The sequence below is a fragment of the Mus pahari genome, chromosome 12 (assembly GCF_900095145.1).
Source record: "Mus pahari chromosome 12, PAHARI_EIJ_v1.1, whole genome shotgun sequence".
Taxonomy (NCBI): domain Eukaryota; kingdom Metazoa; phylum Chordata; class Mammalia; order Rodentia; family Muridae; genus Mus; species Mus pahari.
The window spans coordinates 6,926,733-6,942,145 of NC_034601.1; the positions used below are offsets into that span (position 1 = coordinate 6,926,733).

General features: G+C 54.8%; 1 protein-coding gene across 1 annotated transcript in view; it reads right to left on the minus strand.

The window, feature by feature from the left end:
- Positions 1-521: 521 nt before the first annotated feature.
- Positions 522-15,413, minus strand: part of LOC115065090 — a 91,492-nt gene continuing 76,600 nt past the window's right edge. Inside the window, 22 exon segments of the mRNA XM_029544743.1 lie at positions 522-701; positions 850-947; positions 1,262-1,365; positions 1,367-1,454; positions 1,540-1,597; positions 1,599-1,647; positions 1,649-1,736; positions 4,447-4,523; positions 5,626-5,853; positions 5,889-6,060; positions 6,063-6,123; positions 6,405-6,409; positions 6,573-6,673; positions 6,675-6,733; positions 8,822-8,859; positions 8,862-8,976; positions 9,958-10,161; positions 10,614-10,742; positions 10,824-10,895; positions 12,118-12,239; positions 12,831-12,988; positions 14,063-14,300. Of these exon segments, the coding sequence (XP_029400603.1) occupies positions 522-701; positions 850-947; positions 1,262-1,365; positions 1,367-1,454; positions 1,540-1,597; positions 1,599-1,647; positions 1,649-1,736; positions 4,447-4,523; positions 5,626-5,853; positions 5,889-6,060; positions 6,063-6,123; positions 6,405-6,409; positions 6,573-6,673; positions 6,675-6,733; positions 8,822-8,859; positions 8,862-8,976; positions 9,958-10,161; positions 10,614-10,742; positions 10,824-10,895; positions 12,118-12,239; positions 12,831-12,988; positions 14,063-14,300 (2,444 nt within the window).

The following is a 15,413-nucleotide window of genomic DNA, read 5'->3' on the forward strand; positions in this document are numbered from 1 at the left end:
GGAATCGAACCCAGCTCCTCTGCAAGAGAACCATGGAGCCATCTCTCCAGCCTTATTTGATTTTATTAAGGCAGAGTCTTGCTATGTAGCCCAGGCTGGCCTCAAATTAGCATTCGTCCTGTCCCTGCCAACCAGGCTAGCTCTTTCTTCAGGAAAACCACATTGTACATAGTTTTGTTGGGACTCTGTGCTCACCGCAGAGCTGAGCACCTGCCATCCCTGTAGGAGCTCAGAGAGTGGCGCCTCTTGGAGTTGTACTCTTGGAAGGGCACAGGCTACATTAGGCCTCTTTCATGCTGTGGCTACTCTGCTGACTTGCCTGTGGCCAGGGTCAGCCTAGAACTTACCACCTGGAAACAGATCTCCAGGCTGGACCAGGGTTCTTAGAAGAAGGCCTGACAGGTAGTCCCATGCCCTGAGCATGGCGGCTGTACCCCCGCTCCAGCACCACAGGTCTCACCCACACAAGACTCACCCCTCTGCATGTTTCTCTTGGGCACACTGCCTGGTGTGCATCAGCATCAGCAAGGTGCCTGTATCCTTGAGTGCAGCGTGAGGGTTCCCGCTTCACCCCGGACCTGGGCAGCTGTCCTCCACTGAGCCTGCCAGGCCTGGGTGAGCTCCTCCAGGCTGGCAGCTTCGGTGCCATCTGGCAGCAGTAGCCCATCATCCGCCTCGTTATTGTTGGTACCCAGAAGGCCCTACCGATATTCCTGCAGAGCAAGAGGGACCTGTTGGGAAAGCTCCCTCTCCTGACTCCCCCAGGACACCAGAATCCTCAGAAGTTGGGGAGGGAAAAGATGATCTAAAGAGGACTGTGCCTTGCAGTGCCTTCCCCCACTGTCCCACCCCACCGGGCCACTTAGTGAGCTTCCCAGAAGACCTTTCGGGGTCTAGTTGCATGTTGGGAGACCTCACGAGAGCTGACTTCACCCTGTACAGACTGTCTCCAGGGAAAAGAGCCAAACTGGGTCAGAAGCCCTGGGCCAGAAGCTGGCCCTGGAAGCAGGAGTGAGTATCCAGCTTCTACTGGGGAATCAACAGGACTGAGGAGGCAGCTGTGTCACACTAGAAAAGAGGCCAGCGGTCATGGCCACCCCAGCAGGAAGTGTCCAGTCAGCAAAGGCAGCCATTGAGATTATTTCCAGTTCTTGCCCACTGGCCTATGCCTCCCCACCAGGAGGCCAACTGCAGTGCCACTGAGAAGGGCCGTGGTGGAGCTGGAAAAGGCCCTTGTGGGGAACACCAAGCCCCAACCCACCGTGGTGCCACAGGCCTAGCATCAGGCTGCAGAGGCCTGCTGGCACATCCCAGGAGACAGACACACTGTCCTCGCTGCTCAGCTCAGCCCTGGACCCAGTGCTCAGCAGGAGGTGGCTCTAGATCTTAGCAGCCGTCCCAAGGCCAGGCAGTGTCATACATCTTGTAAGCCCGTGGACCACACACGGGTGAGTCTGGAATCACTCCCAGCAACAAACCCTTCGGCAACATGTGGACAAGAGGCTCCAGGGAGTCCCTACCCCCTCCCCTCCTGTGCACTAACCTTTAGGGTAGGATGCAGAACAAGGGTTGTATGGTTCAGCTCTACATGAAGGGACCGTGAACCCTGAGCTTGTGCGGCTCAGCATCAGAGAGAACGTTTGGTGAGAGAAGGAAGCTGCCACAGCAGGGACCCGGGTCCCACACCTGCCCATCAAAGGTCACCACAGACCCGGACCCGGCTACCACAGCACGACCTGAGAAGAGGACAGACCAGCAGGACACTGAGTGTTTACCCAAAAACAAGTGTGCTTCCAAGTCTTGGGCGCTCCCAAGACGCTGAGCTCAGGAATGCCATCACACAGTCAGCCACCCTATGCCAAGTCTCATGCTCTGCCTCCTCTGTAGCAAGGGTTCGGACTCAGACGGCATGCCTGCACAAGCCGGCCGCGGCACTCCCTCTACTCCACCCGGGAGGAAACTGAGGATGAAGAAATTATAGAGCAGCGTGAGCCAGAGGCGGCTTCCCCGGGGAGCTTCCCAAAGGCACATCAGGGCCGCAGGCTACCGCCGCCTCCTCCTCCGTAAGGCTCCAGCTCCAACTGGAGCTCAGCCCTCTCTTTCTCCACCAAGGCCCCCTGGGAGAAGGCTGGCCTCAGAAGGAGCCCCCAGATGTTGTGTATGCCTCCTTAGACAGTCAATACTTTATATTCTGGACAAAATCCCAGCTAGGTCAGTAGCCCCAGATGAACCTCTCCAAGCCCAGGAACTTGTGGGGGCTGGGCTGTGATTCCACAGGACCTGACGGGCTTTCCCGTGCCTGCTGGTCATCAAGCCCTATAGGGCTCCACAGGCAGAGGACCCAGGAAGTGGGCAGGACACATAGGCAGGACTGACCCTTGAAAGGGTTCCTCAGCAGGTCATGCTACATGCAGCCATAGAACCTGGCTAGCGAGTGGCCACAGGAATTTCTCCTCCACCAGGTAACTGACCACCTAGGTTGTGTGCAGGGGCCCATCCCCCACAGGCAGGGGTGGCAGCCTTATTGAAATGGACACAGAGGAGATGGGTCCCCCAGCAAGTCGCGATAGCTCACGGAGCCTCTCTTTCTTTCCCTGAAGGACAGTGATATCATGGGCTGGAAAGGAATCCCAGAGGCTGTCCCCTAGAGAGGGCTGGCCTCTGTCAGATGCATCAAGGTCCTGCAGTAGGGCCACAGCTGACTGTGCACCCTGATCCAGGGGGCAGTGGGGTAATGGGGGTGGGCGTAGACACTGAGGGAGGCAAGCCAGGGTTCCTGTCAGAGGTTTACAGGCACAGTAAGATGATGCTGAATGGGCCAGAACAGGAACCCAGCCAAAGGGGGATTGTCTGAGATTTCTCCAGGCTAGGGAGAGACTCTAGAACTGTCTCAGGCTGGAACAGAAGCCCAGCAAACCTGGGGTTGGAAAGAGTGAGAAAAGTCTGGGTTGTAGTGGAAGGAGGTTAGGCACTGAGAAGGGCCACTCAGTGCCATCTGCTGAGGTCCTCGGGCTACACAGACCCTGCCAGGTTTCCAGCCGTCTCTTCACTCGTTTTCCTTGGAGGTATGCCCCAAGTTTACAAGTGGGGAAACTGAGGCAGAGTAGGAATCCAACCAAGAATTAGGTTCAAGCGTCCCACACCCAAGAGGCTCCATGCTGCCACCTGCTGGGCAAGAAGGGAACTGTAGGCCCTCTTGCCGGCTCCTTCGCTGCCCACTTCTCCGCGGTTAATCCCTTCTCATCTAACAGCACGGAAGGGCCAGCACCCCCACCTCAGCCCTCCAGAACTGCGTGAGAAAAGTTCTGTGGTTCAAGCCGCTACAGTTCTGCTTACACTGCACTGGTTAGCCACGCGCAGAAGCCCCTGAGGTTTGCCCCTTGTCTATCAAGGGACCTCCGTCCTTCCGGCTGCTGAGGCCAAATACTTTGAAATCACCTCTCATCCAGCTGAGCCCTCATCCTCTCCAGGCTGAACTTAAAAGCACAGCTGGATTCCACTGCCTCTCATCCCCTCCACACTGAATTTGCTCCAGCAACCCCAGCCAGCCCTACACGCTGTCCAGGGACACTGGGATGGGCCTTAGCTGCCAACTTCCAGGCAGCCTGAGCAGCCAGGTCCCTAACCATGGGGGCCAGTGGGACCACACAGAGCTCCACCTTCCCCTGGGCCAAACCCCTTGTATGCGCCCATCTCCAAGCAGAAGCCAAATCCTGCTGGCTTCCTTACTACTCTTCACACAGGTGCCACGGCTCTGCAAGCCCCGTGCCCTGCTCTCCACCAGAGTGTGCCTACCCAGAGCTGCATACTCAAAGCTCACCCCTGGGCTAGGAAGATGGCTCCGTGGTTAAGGCACTTGTCACGCAAGCACACGATCGGATACTGATGTGAGGCGAGCATGAGAGAACTTGTGATTTTATCCTCAGAAGGCAGATGGATCCCCAGAACAAGCTGCCTGGCGAGACTATCAGTGAACTCTAGGATTGATTGAGAGAGCCTGCCTCAACAAGTAAGGTGGATGTTATTCTCTATCAGCTTCAGGTATCCACATACGTGTGCATACACATGCGGGCCCACAGAACCGTACTTTAAAAAGGGGACCCCCCCCCCGTGCTTCTCAGCCAATCTTTACCCTCACCCATGAGTCTTCCTGCAACAGTGTGCAAACCTAATACATAGGTCAGGGACCAGCCTCCTGCCCATTAGACCACACCCAGCATGCTAGCAGAGGACGTCTTTCCCACAGCTGTCTTTTGCGAAACCAACTAGAATGTGAACCGCGCTTGCGCAGAGGCTCAGCCTCCGCTTCCCACCTGTCAAATGAGAACCTCCCGTGTGGCAGTGCTGTCCTAGGGTACAGACCCAGCCCTGCCTGTCGTGTCGCAGGAACACAGGACCCACGAGTAAGTCTCAGCACCACTTATCCGGCTGCATAAGAGGATGTGCTCAGCATGGGTTTGCAGAGCTGCTTCGGGACCCAGGAGGCCTGAGCCTCAGCCCAGGACACTGTACGGTGGATGACCCTGGGGAGGGGAGGGCAGGGCAGAGACAGCTGTCGGAGGCACCCTCACTGAGCTCAGACCCACCCCACCTCATCACACACACCCCCTCCCAGCTCCAGGGTCACCTGGATGGGCCTTAGCCTCCGACTCTCAGGGCCTGCAGCCACTGCCTGGCCTCCTCAGCCCGAGGCCGTGGCATCACCTCCAGACAGGCCTCCTTCAGCATGGCTGGAGGCTCTGCAGCAAGTAATCACCCTGATGCCTCAGAGCTCCTAGTTGCAGAAGAGAACCCCTACAGCACAAGGCAGGAAGGCCAGCCATGCCTAACATCTGAGCCCTAGAAGACACAGAGCCTGTGCTCTGGAGTAAGGAGTGGGGTAAAAATAGGGGAACGGGCACTAGGACTGCTGACCTGGTTGCCTGGAGTTGACATGAAGGGACAGCTACCCCCCCACTATACAAATGCACATCCTCCACCAGGAATCTGTGTGGTATGATAGTCCTGGTAGAAACCCTGTGTGTCTCCTTAGGGCTTTCCCAGTAGATGCTGGCCATCACAGTACAATCCCGGGGAAGTGGTTGGCATTCAGTGTGACACAGCGGAGTGCTGCAAGTAGGGTCTTGGGGCTTCCGCCCAGCATCTTTCCCTATTGTCAACTCCCCTCTGCATCCTTGTGCTGCTGTGAGTCACAGCCATGAGGATATCTGTGTGACTGTGGCCAGTAAGAATCCTGGGGGCTGTAAGAGTGGTTCTTAGCTGTGAGGAGGCAAGGTTCTCAGCTTGCTCAGGGCAGGGCTGTGTGCTGGCCAGGCTGAAAGCCTTGCTGGGGTCCACAGACAGACACCCAGTGCCAGCGGTGGAATCTTCACAGCAAGGCTGTGTGCGGGAGTGGAGTCAGGCAGTGGATGGATGAAGCCAGGGCAGCAGGCATAGGTGGGTGTTAACTTGGAGCCTACAAGAACGAACGAAGAAAGCATGCCAAAGGCCAGAGGTCGCAGGTGTCTAAGAAATAAGCTGTAGGCATCTACGGAGAGCAGACTGCTTTTCTGACGGAGATAGGGCTGTGAGATCCAGTCTGAAGGGCCAAGACTGCCGGGGATGGGGGTGGGGCTGCACTAGTGCCCTCTCCTATCCTCAGGTTCTAGCTCAGTCTGCAGCTGCTCCATCTCCCCCTGAAGCTGCTCCAGGTAGAGAAGGAGGCGTCGAGTCAGCACGTGTCTGGTCTGGCCTCTGTCCCACAGGGTGGCCACCACAGGTGCCTGGACAGCGCCTAGCCCCGCCCGAGTCAGTAGCAACAGACCCTCTGTCACACTGTCCAGAGTGCCCACCGGCTGTACCTAGGCAGGGAAACTGAGGCAAGATCAGTGGGAGACTTCAGAGACAGCACTCGCGCTGCAGGCCACAGGCCAGGCCAGAGCCCCTCATGCTTCCTTAGCAGGGGCTGGCTACCTACCAGGTTCTGAATGCCTCTCACATAGCTTTCTAGGTGTCGGAGCTTCTTTTCCAGTAGGGCCCTTTGACAACCTTGTACAACTAGAAGGAGGCTCTGGTTAGCTACAGGCGCCCTGGTGGCTGGGCGGGCTGCTGCTCAGGAGCAGAGCCTCCACCTCCACAGCTCTCCTGTGGACACACGCCCGCAGTGTCACACTGTCTTCTCTGCCTCTTGGAGCCAGGAAGGGACCAAGGCTGCATCCATGCCGTCTCTGCCTGCCTACCCCAGTGCCCTACACAAAACCTTAAGATATTAGGGTTTAAGAGCCTTGAGTTGTACTACCTTAATAATCCTGTCTCCTGGAATAGTTGAAGCCCCCACTTCACACCCACCTCTGGGATGGGTAGCCCAGCCAGATTCCCTCCCCCAGCCCCCAAACCCCAACTCCTCCAAACCCCTGCAGCCTCACCTGACCTAGTAAAGTTAGTACAGGTGTCGACAGGACGTTTACCCCAAATTTGGGGTGATTCTGTGCTTCTAAGCTCTCAACAGGATAGGAATAGGGATCCTCTGTCCTTTGGACAGAGGTGGGGCCTAGCATAGCCAACTGACTTGGGGACTGTCACCTTTCACTTACTGTCCCCATGGGCAGCAGAAGCCTGAAGACAGTGCAGAGCCCGGGACACCAACAGTCTTCGTTTCTCCTTCTCCGTCCTTCCTTCCAGCTGGACCAGGCTTGGAAGCTGAGGTAGGGAGGCCACCCAGCAAGCTGAGCTGCTGAGCCCTAGGGCCTTGGAGCTATGAACCAGATAATAGAGACCTGAGTGGGCCTGGCTGCTGGGGCTGCTCTGGTCTCTGGCATCCGCCTGCCCCAGGGTGAGGAAGGGCTAAGGCTGAACCAGTAGAGAAGGGATAGGAAAATGCCCATTCCTCCAGGGAGCACCAGCTCCCCTGCCCTTTACCCCTGCCACGTGGCTCAGAATCCCACCATGTACAGCAAAGTGTAGCAAAGCCCACATTGTAAATGAGTTCCCAGCAACACACTGCCCAGAAAGCTTAGAACTCAGGGCTCTGCTCAGTCCTCAGGCAGATGCCGTTGGTGCAGGGACCCTAGACATCTTTCCTTGGATAGTTTCCAGGGTCCAAGTGTTTTTCCTGCAGCCCAAGTCTTCTATGTTCTATAGAATTCACTGCAAATACCATAGCAAGTTCAAGGGGCCTGTGCGGGTCACATGTGGTCATTGAGTTTACCCAAATCCTTGTAAGCACTCCCCGCCTTGAGGGAGGAACACAGGACAAATGGTCGTTGCACGAACTGGATCAGTGTCAAATGCTTCAAGAGTCCCAGGGAACGAGGGCCATTGAAGAAGACAAAGTGGAGGATTTTGGAGAAGGGAGCCACAGCTGCCCTGCCCAAGTGCCCTGCATTCTAGGCTAGATCCTGCAGCAGACAAGCCGGGCAACCTTGAATATGCCTCGGCTTATAACTGTAAAACGACAAGGACCAGCGGCTCTCAAAGCTCAGCAGAAAGCAAAGGTTCTCTGGAGTCTTGGGAGCTGAACTGCAACCATCAGTCTCTGATGTCTTTCCAGAGGCAGTCGAGGAAAGAGGAGACCACAGTGGGTTAGAGTAGACTGAGAATGTGAAATGCTGCATTGCTAGGGGCAGTAAAGACTAGGGCCTGGGGCAAGGACTGTGGGGCAGCACCACAGCCAAGGTCGACGAGTAGTTGCTTGAAACTAGCAGTGGCCCTGACCTGAAGATCCCACCTTCAGTTCAGCTTCAGCTAGTTGTGACCAGAGAACAAGAACCTGCAGGCCATGGATGGCATCCTGGGTTCCTGCCAGGGTGTGGCCTTAGGCCTTACGCTCTGTCTCTGATTCCAGGAAGTTGTATCGAGCATCTGTTTAGAGATGCTAAGGCAGTGCCTGGATGCAGGTTAAGATGTGGCAGGCACAGAGATGGCATCTTAAATAGAAATGGCCATGGCCTCTGGGAATGACCCCATCTAGAAATGCCATCTGTGATGTCTTGATTGTCAACTTAACTACATCTGGAACGGACTAAAACCCAAGTGGTTGGCTGGGTGCACCTGTGAGGTGGTTGGTTGGTTTGTTTTTAAAGTAAGCCATTTAAATCCGGAAGGTCGTGTGTGTGTGTGTGTGTGTGTGTGTGTGTGTGTGTGTGTGTGTGTGTGTGTTTTCTCTGTGTAGTCCTGGCTGTCTTGGACTTGATTATGTAGACCAGCCTGCCTCTTCTGCCTAGAGGGCTTTTGTTACCACGCTTGGCCAGGAAGATCCATGTTAATCCAAATCTTTTTGAGGAGGGAAAATCCACCCTTCATCTGGGCCATGCCTTCTGCTAGCAGTCTGTGTGAGCACACGGAAGCGCTCACCCTGCCTTCTTGCCCTCACTCTCGCTGGCATTAGAGCCTACGTCTTCAGGATTCTGGTGTATCCTGAAGACCAGCGGAGACATCCAGCCGTGTGGACTGAGCAGCTACTGAAGTTTTGGATCTTCTATTCTTAGACAGCCATTGTTGGACTAGCAGAACCACAGCCTATAAGCCACTCTAATAAAATCCCCTTTATAGATTATCCATTCTATCAGTTTTATTCCTTTAGAGAGCCCTGAGTGGTACACCAACCTCATCACATTTGAGCAAAATAGAAGCCATCTCTTGGTTATAGGGAAAGCAGAGTTATGGAGTGATACAGGAGACACTCAGTGGGCCTGGACAGACCCACTAGGTTCAGTAAGTCTCCCAGAAAGGAAGTCCTGGGCCATCAGGATGTAGGCCTGAAGTTCCACAAATGACCACTAGGTGGCATGGTTGCCCAGGCAGTGGGGCTTTTGGCATGGAAACTGGAGAAATGGGCATGTACCTCCAGCTGCCCAGAGAAGTCCGGTGCTTTAGGTTGTGGAAGATTAGGCTAAAGCGCAGGCCCTGGCTGGAGTCCGGGGCAAGACCCAACTGATACTGAGAACGCAACAAGAGTGCACCCTGGTCCAGACAGTGCTCCCTAGAGAACGAGAGGGCCTGAGGGAAGACAGCAGAGGTTCCAGAGGTCAGGAGACACGTGGGGGAATGGCTCGGTTCCCACTGGCCCCTGCTGTGATCCCTCCCACCTGGATTGCTGTAGCAGCCTGTGGGGGTGGCAGGCTCTGTTGCCCCACCCACAACCCTTGTCCACCGAAGCTCCTTTAGCAGGTTAGCCCGCCCTGCGCAGGCACTCGCTCCTGAAGGATCTGCAGGTGCCCTGAGGCCACCTGTAAGCCCTGCTCCCATACTTCCCAGCATCCCCCAGGTCCTACTCATACAACTTAGGTCTTCCTTGTTTTCCTCCACCTCCAAACAGCAGAGCAGCACCTGCGTTACCTCCCACTCAGCCCAGAGACACTGCTTTCATGGTACAGTGGAGTGAGCAAGATTAACAAGAGATGTGACAGCTTGCTAATTTTTTTTTTTTTTTTTTTTTTTGAGACAGGGTTTCCCTGGCTGTCCTGGAACTCACTCTGTAGTCACTCGAACTCAGAAATCCGCCTGCCTCTGCCTCCCAAGTGCTGGGAATAAAGGCGTGTGCCACCACGCCCAGCTGGCTTGCTAAATTAAATACTCTGCCTGGCCCTGACAGAGTCTGTGGCCCCTGGGAGAGAGGGATGAGGATAAGTGAATGGGTGGGTAGATGATAGCATGTGGGTGGGGTGGGAAGGGAGGAAGGTATGTGTGGATGGGTGGGTAGGTGGAAGGACAGGAAAGGATAGTATATAGATGAATAGGGGAACCTGGGAATGGTGGGGACTCATGTGCCTCAGCAGTGGCTGTGGTGACACCCTTCGTGACATTCCTGTCACATCCTCCAGAACACCATGACCTCCCCTACATACATCTTCCTCCTCTCACTGAGGTGCCATGCAGATGGTAGGCCGAGAACCACCGTGACAGCTCTGCCTGTCCCAGGTGCTACCCCCTCCTCAGGGTCCCTGGTTCTCCTGCGCCCCACCTTCTCACCAGACTCACCCTGGGCAAGTTGCAAAGCCCCAGGTGGAGAGCGCGGCATAACTCGTGCAGGTAGTCAGTCTCTCCTGGGCCCTGGAAGCTGGGCTGGGTACAGGGGCCCGAGAGGATGTGCTCAAGCGTGGCCTCTGCATGGACCTTGTCCTTTTGGAATGGTGGGTCATGACATACATACAAGTGATTGTCAGTCACACAGAGGCCAAGGACCTGCAACCCCAGTTCAGCACCTCGGGGTCTCAGCAGCCCAGGCGTGGGGTGCAGAGGGCTGAGGGAAGTATGCTCTCAGAGACAGCTGTCCCCATTTCAGTGCTGCCTGGCTTTTGTCTGGCACTCTGAAGATCGGCACTTAGCCCTGGTTAAGTGGGAGATATTGAGCCCTGCCCTTTCTGGAAAGGTGAGCCCTCCCCCACCTCCCGCCCAATGTCTAGCAGGCCCCTAGTAGCACCAGCTCCTCTAACCTGAGTGTTTGACCTACTTCCTGGTGGGTCACATGGCTATCATACCCATTCAGATGAAGCACCCAGTGGAATGAGTGGCCTAGGTCCCATGGCATAGCCAGCACTTGAACCCAGATCTACACTGCCTTCAGCTTGGTACTTCCCTAGGGGGTAAGTCCCCCTGTTAGGGCCCTGCCTTGAGCCTGGCTTCCTGGGTCTCACCTCATAGGTCATGTTCTGCTGCAGTCGGTGTTGGCCCCAGGAGAGATCAAACAGTTCACTAAACATGACTGGGGTCCCAGTCAGGGCCCCAGAGGCCTGCAGTGGGGCCAGGCTCCAGGTTTCTTGAAGCTGACAAGAACAGGAAGTTAAACAAAAGCCTGCTGGAAGCAAAGGATCCCAGGCAAGAGCTCACCCATGAGCCAGAAGTACCTGACCTAGGGATGCAGCTAGGCAGCCATCCCAGGCCACACGGTGCATAGGGGACTTATCAGCCCAGGTGATCTTCGGAGTCCCAGGATGGCTGTCCCAGGACTGCTAAACCTGTGTGAGGGACGAGCAGAGGAGAGGCTGTCCCCACCTCTGAGAGGGGAGAAGCTGGCAAGACTTTGACTGCCTTCATCTTCCCCTGTAAGGAAATGGGGGCTAGAGACTTCTGCTCCTCTTTGTAGGTGTCCAGGGCCCTCTTCTGGGATACTGAGGAAGGCCCTCCTCCTTGATGACAGGATGTCAGCCAGTCCCTTCTGGGTCCCAGGTGTCCTGCCCCGCCTACCATCCAGCCTCTTCCACAGAAGCTCCACAGCTTAGCCCTGGCACAGGGCCTTTGCACTTGCTGTCCTTGCTCATGCTCTCGGGTCCTTCTGATCCAGCCCCCATACACTTACTCCACGGTGCCTCTCACTCCTGATTTTTAAAAGGCACGTCCATTTGCTTGCATTCGAGGGTGGCAAGAGGAGGCTCAGAGAAGCCACACAGTTTGAGGATGCACGGGGTGGGTAGGGAGGCCAGCTGCCCTGCTCAGCCCTCCCTGGGGTGGCTACGTATGCAGATTATCATACAGATGAACCCAGAGACTCTTAAGGGCTATTTTCTCCTTTGAAAACCCAGAGCTGTGCAATGCAAGCACGGGGCTCCAACTGGGCACATAGTAGGCTTCGCTGAAAGAGCACCAAGTAGAGGTCATGCTGTGTCTGCTGAACAGGGCCTTCCCACCTTGTCCAGGGCCCAAGCCTGAGCTCTGCAGCCTCCCTGCCTCCTAGAGTAAAATTCTGTTCCCAGCGAGGCTGCAAGACCTCTGCCCCGCCTGGAGAGGTGAAAAGAATGGACAGAAGTGGGGAGGGAGGAGGGGTGCGCATGTGAGAATCGGTTCTCAGCCATCCCCCCACCCCCCACCGCACACCCTCCCTGCCCCCAGGGAGGGAGCCTTCAGGAGGCTCAGGGATGATGGGAGAAACAGGAGCATGCCTGGGAGAGTGGCTAAGGACTGGTGCTGCTGGCTCTGTTACTCCAGAGCAGTGACAGCCCCTCTCTGTACTTCAGTGTCAGGCTCTGAAAACAGCCTTGGCAATAGCTGGGATAGATTTGTGACACAGGACCACATCAGCTGCACTCGTCACATGGGACTGGAACCAAGGTCCCCTGACCCCACCTTTGGGCATCGAGTGCAGCTGCCGACCCCCAGTCAGGCTGGGGATGAGCAGGGTCTCCTTCCAGCCCCACTGCCTACCTGGTCTTTATTGTCCCAAGTTACAGCCAGGTCACCCTGGTGGCTGCCTCTCGAGTATTCCAAGGATAGGCAGAGGCTGCAGCATTGTGGCAGGGACAGAGACAGCTGGTGGGCAAGCTCTGCTGTGGGGGACATGGTAGAGAGGGTGGCAGTGACGTCATGTAAGATTATGGCTGTGATTTTAGGTCATGGCAGGAGACTGGTTCGGGGGATTCAACTGATAACCAAAGCTGCTCAGGCAGGCAGCCACCTCACCTATTCTATAAAACTTGGAAGCCACACATTCCATCATGATGCCACTTAAAGCAACCTTCCTCCACAGAACCATCTCATGAGCCCCAATTTACTTTTGTTGTTAATTTTGGTTTACTTGAGACAGGGTTTCATGTAGCCGAGGGCGACCTTGACCTGACCTTCTGGACTCTACTCCATAGGGGCTGGGATTGCGGACATCTTCCCCCAAGCCCTCACTATTTTTTTTTTTAAGGTGCTGAGGATAGAACATTCTGGGTAAACAATTCTATCAACTGGGTTGCAGCCCCACCCTCTCTGTGATTTTGCGGACATGGGGGTTCCTATCTGCCTGTCTCCTCTGATGGCTGAGTCTTGGACCATCTCACATCCTGAGGATTCCCTGGACACAAGGACAAGCAGATACTCACCCACAGCCGGCAGGAGCACCCCAATCCCACTCCTGCTTGTCAGCTACTCACCCTGAAGACAGATGGCCCCCAAGAGCTCTGAGAGTGACCCAGAGAGGCTCCCATTGAGGGTCACCTCCCGGCCATGCCACGGCACCACCTGCTACAGGATGTGGGTGCTTTGTGCTTTCTGGATCATAGTCCTCAGGACCGGCTCCGTGGGAAGTGTGCTGAGTGGGAAGATGATGGGTGGCCGGTGTGGAACCCAACCACGAACCGCTTGGGGTGGGGAAGGAGAGACACACCCAGAAAGGAAAAGGAACTGTGTGTGGATCGGTGTTTCCTGCATCTTCAGAACCACAATGCTAAGCATGAGCGGGGAGTGGGGCGGAGTGTGAGCAGCAGAGGGTAGAGGGCCCGTGAGCTCTGCAGACGTGCAGTGCACCCCTGGGCAGGGCTCCTAACTTCTCTGAACTGTCTACGTTTCCTATGAGGTAAGAATGCCAGCTCCCACTGTATCCATCCCTCCTTTTCTGTCTCCCTGTGTAGCCCAGGCTGTCCTGTAACTCACCACAGTTACTCCCTAGTGCCATGACTCCGCAGTTTCCCTATGCATGTTTAAAGCCATCCCCACAGCTCCTCCCTGGGTAAGGGACATTACTTCCTGCCTAGTTGCTATCGCCTTCAGGCCTATGGCAGCACCGCAGCTATGGAGCTGACATTTCCTCCGGAGCCTGGGAGGAAGGTGCTTGTAACATAGTGCTGCCTGTGTGGGCTGACGAGCCCGGCACACGAAAAGTGTTCTTCCCCATGCCGTTCCCGCAGAGCCTGTCTGTCCCAGTTCAGGGCCTTCTGTGTTTCTCAGACTCATTCCACCCCAGGCCTTTAGCATGGAGAGCTCTTCTCCCAGACTGCTTGTCATATAGGATAAGGTCAAATGTCACCTCCTCAGGTGATATTTCCTGACCTCCTAATCATTCATTCGTGTGTGTGTGTGTGTGTGTGTGTGTGTGTGTGTGTGTATAGTACTTATATGGTTTTCTGTCATCTGCCTCCACTAGATTATATATTTGGTGACAGTCAGGGCTCATCCGTTCTGTTTTATGCTACATCCCAGAATCTGGAGTGGTACCTAGGGTCTAGGAGATGATCAGTGGATTATGGAGGTGAGACATACAGCTGAGTGTCTCTTCTGGCCATTTTGCCCCCTCCTGAGCCTAGCTTGTACTGGGACCCCAGAAACCAAGCCTCACATGTAGCTCTCTTCTTCCTAGAAGGACCTACGCGCCTGGGGGAAGGCCTGCTGCACCTGGATGACATTGGCTAGGCTGTCCTCAGCAGCTAGCAGGATGGTGCTCACATGGGAACGGGGCTCCCCCACCTCGAGGGCAAAGCTGCTTTTGGTCTCATCCTTGGAGCACTGGAGCTGGTGGAGGGAAACGTGTAGGGGAGATGCCTTTGTCAGCAAGATGGCGCCTGGCTCCAGGCTCTGCCTCCCAGAGCCCCAGACCCAAGGGACCCACAGCTCCCTGGGTGAAGAAACTGATGAAATAGGGGTCTTGAGTCAGGGTAGGGCCAGTCTGGTACTACCTGTCCTGTGGCCAGACACTGGCAACATCCCTCATGCTCTTGGCCACTGACTTGCAGGGATCTAGTTGTGGTACCACTTATGACCACAGAGGGCAGTGTTACACAGGACAATGATCAGGGTGATAGCGCTCCTAGGGTTGAGTTATTGACAGCTAGATCTTTGGCCTCCGGAGCCTAGGCCATTTAATCTTACAGATAAGGATGCTTGCTTTATTAATGGACTGGTTTGAAAACTGTACTGAAGTGATGTGCCATCTTGTGGGTTGGCAGAGTGATTGTCACTTAGTATAGATTCCGGACTCCCATAGAAGAGCCATAAAGACTTAGGGAAAGGGACAAGAATTGGTGCTTATACTTTGGGATCCACATTTTTCCTTATTCCCCCCGAGTCTACCTGGATTATAAAATTAAGTTTACTATCATGAGTAAAAACTACACAATAGGACTGGAGAGGACACTCAGTTAAGAGCACTGGCTGCCCATCTGGAGGACGTGGGTTTGAGTCCCAGCCCCCATTTAGCAGCTCAAATCTGTCAGTCATTTGAATCCCTGGGGAGACAAGTTCTCTCTGGCCTCTGAAGGCATCCGGCATTCACGTGGTACACAGATATACACTGTAGGCAAAACAGCCAAAGACACAAAATCATAAAGTAAGAACTAAATGATTTTAAAATTCTGCTTCCAACAAGCTCAGAGGCCCTGTCAGCATGTTTAAGCTCACTCCCATCTAGTACAAACAATCCCAAAATGCAAACAATGATGTTCTGCAGACCAACTGCCTTGACATGTCAGGGTAGCACACACGAGGACTTTTAAAGAAATTTAGTGAGAAAAGATGAAAGGGAAAAATCCAGACAGTGGGCAAAGCACTAAGCGGGTATGATATTAGAATACAGGCTCCGAGGTTAGATCTGTGGACTTAATCACAGCCAGCACATAAGCAATTCAGAGACTTTGCCCAGTTTCATTATTTTTTGTTTGTTTGTTTATTTTTTGTTTTGTATTTTTTGTTTTTGTTTTTCGAGACAGGGTTTCTCTGTGTAGCCCTGGCTGTCCTGGAACTCA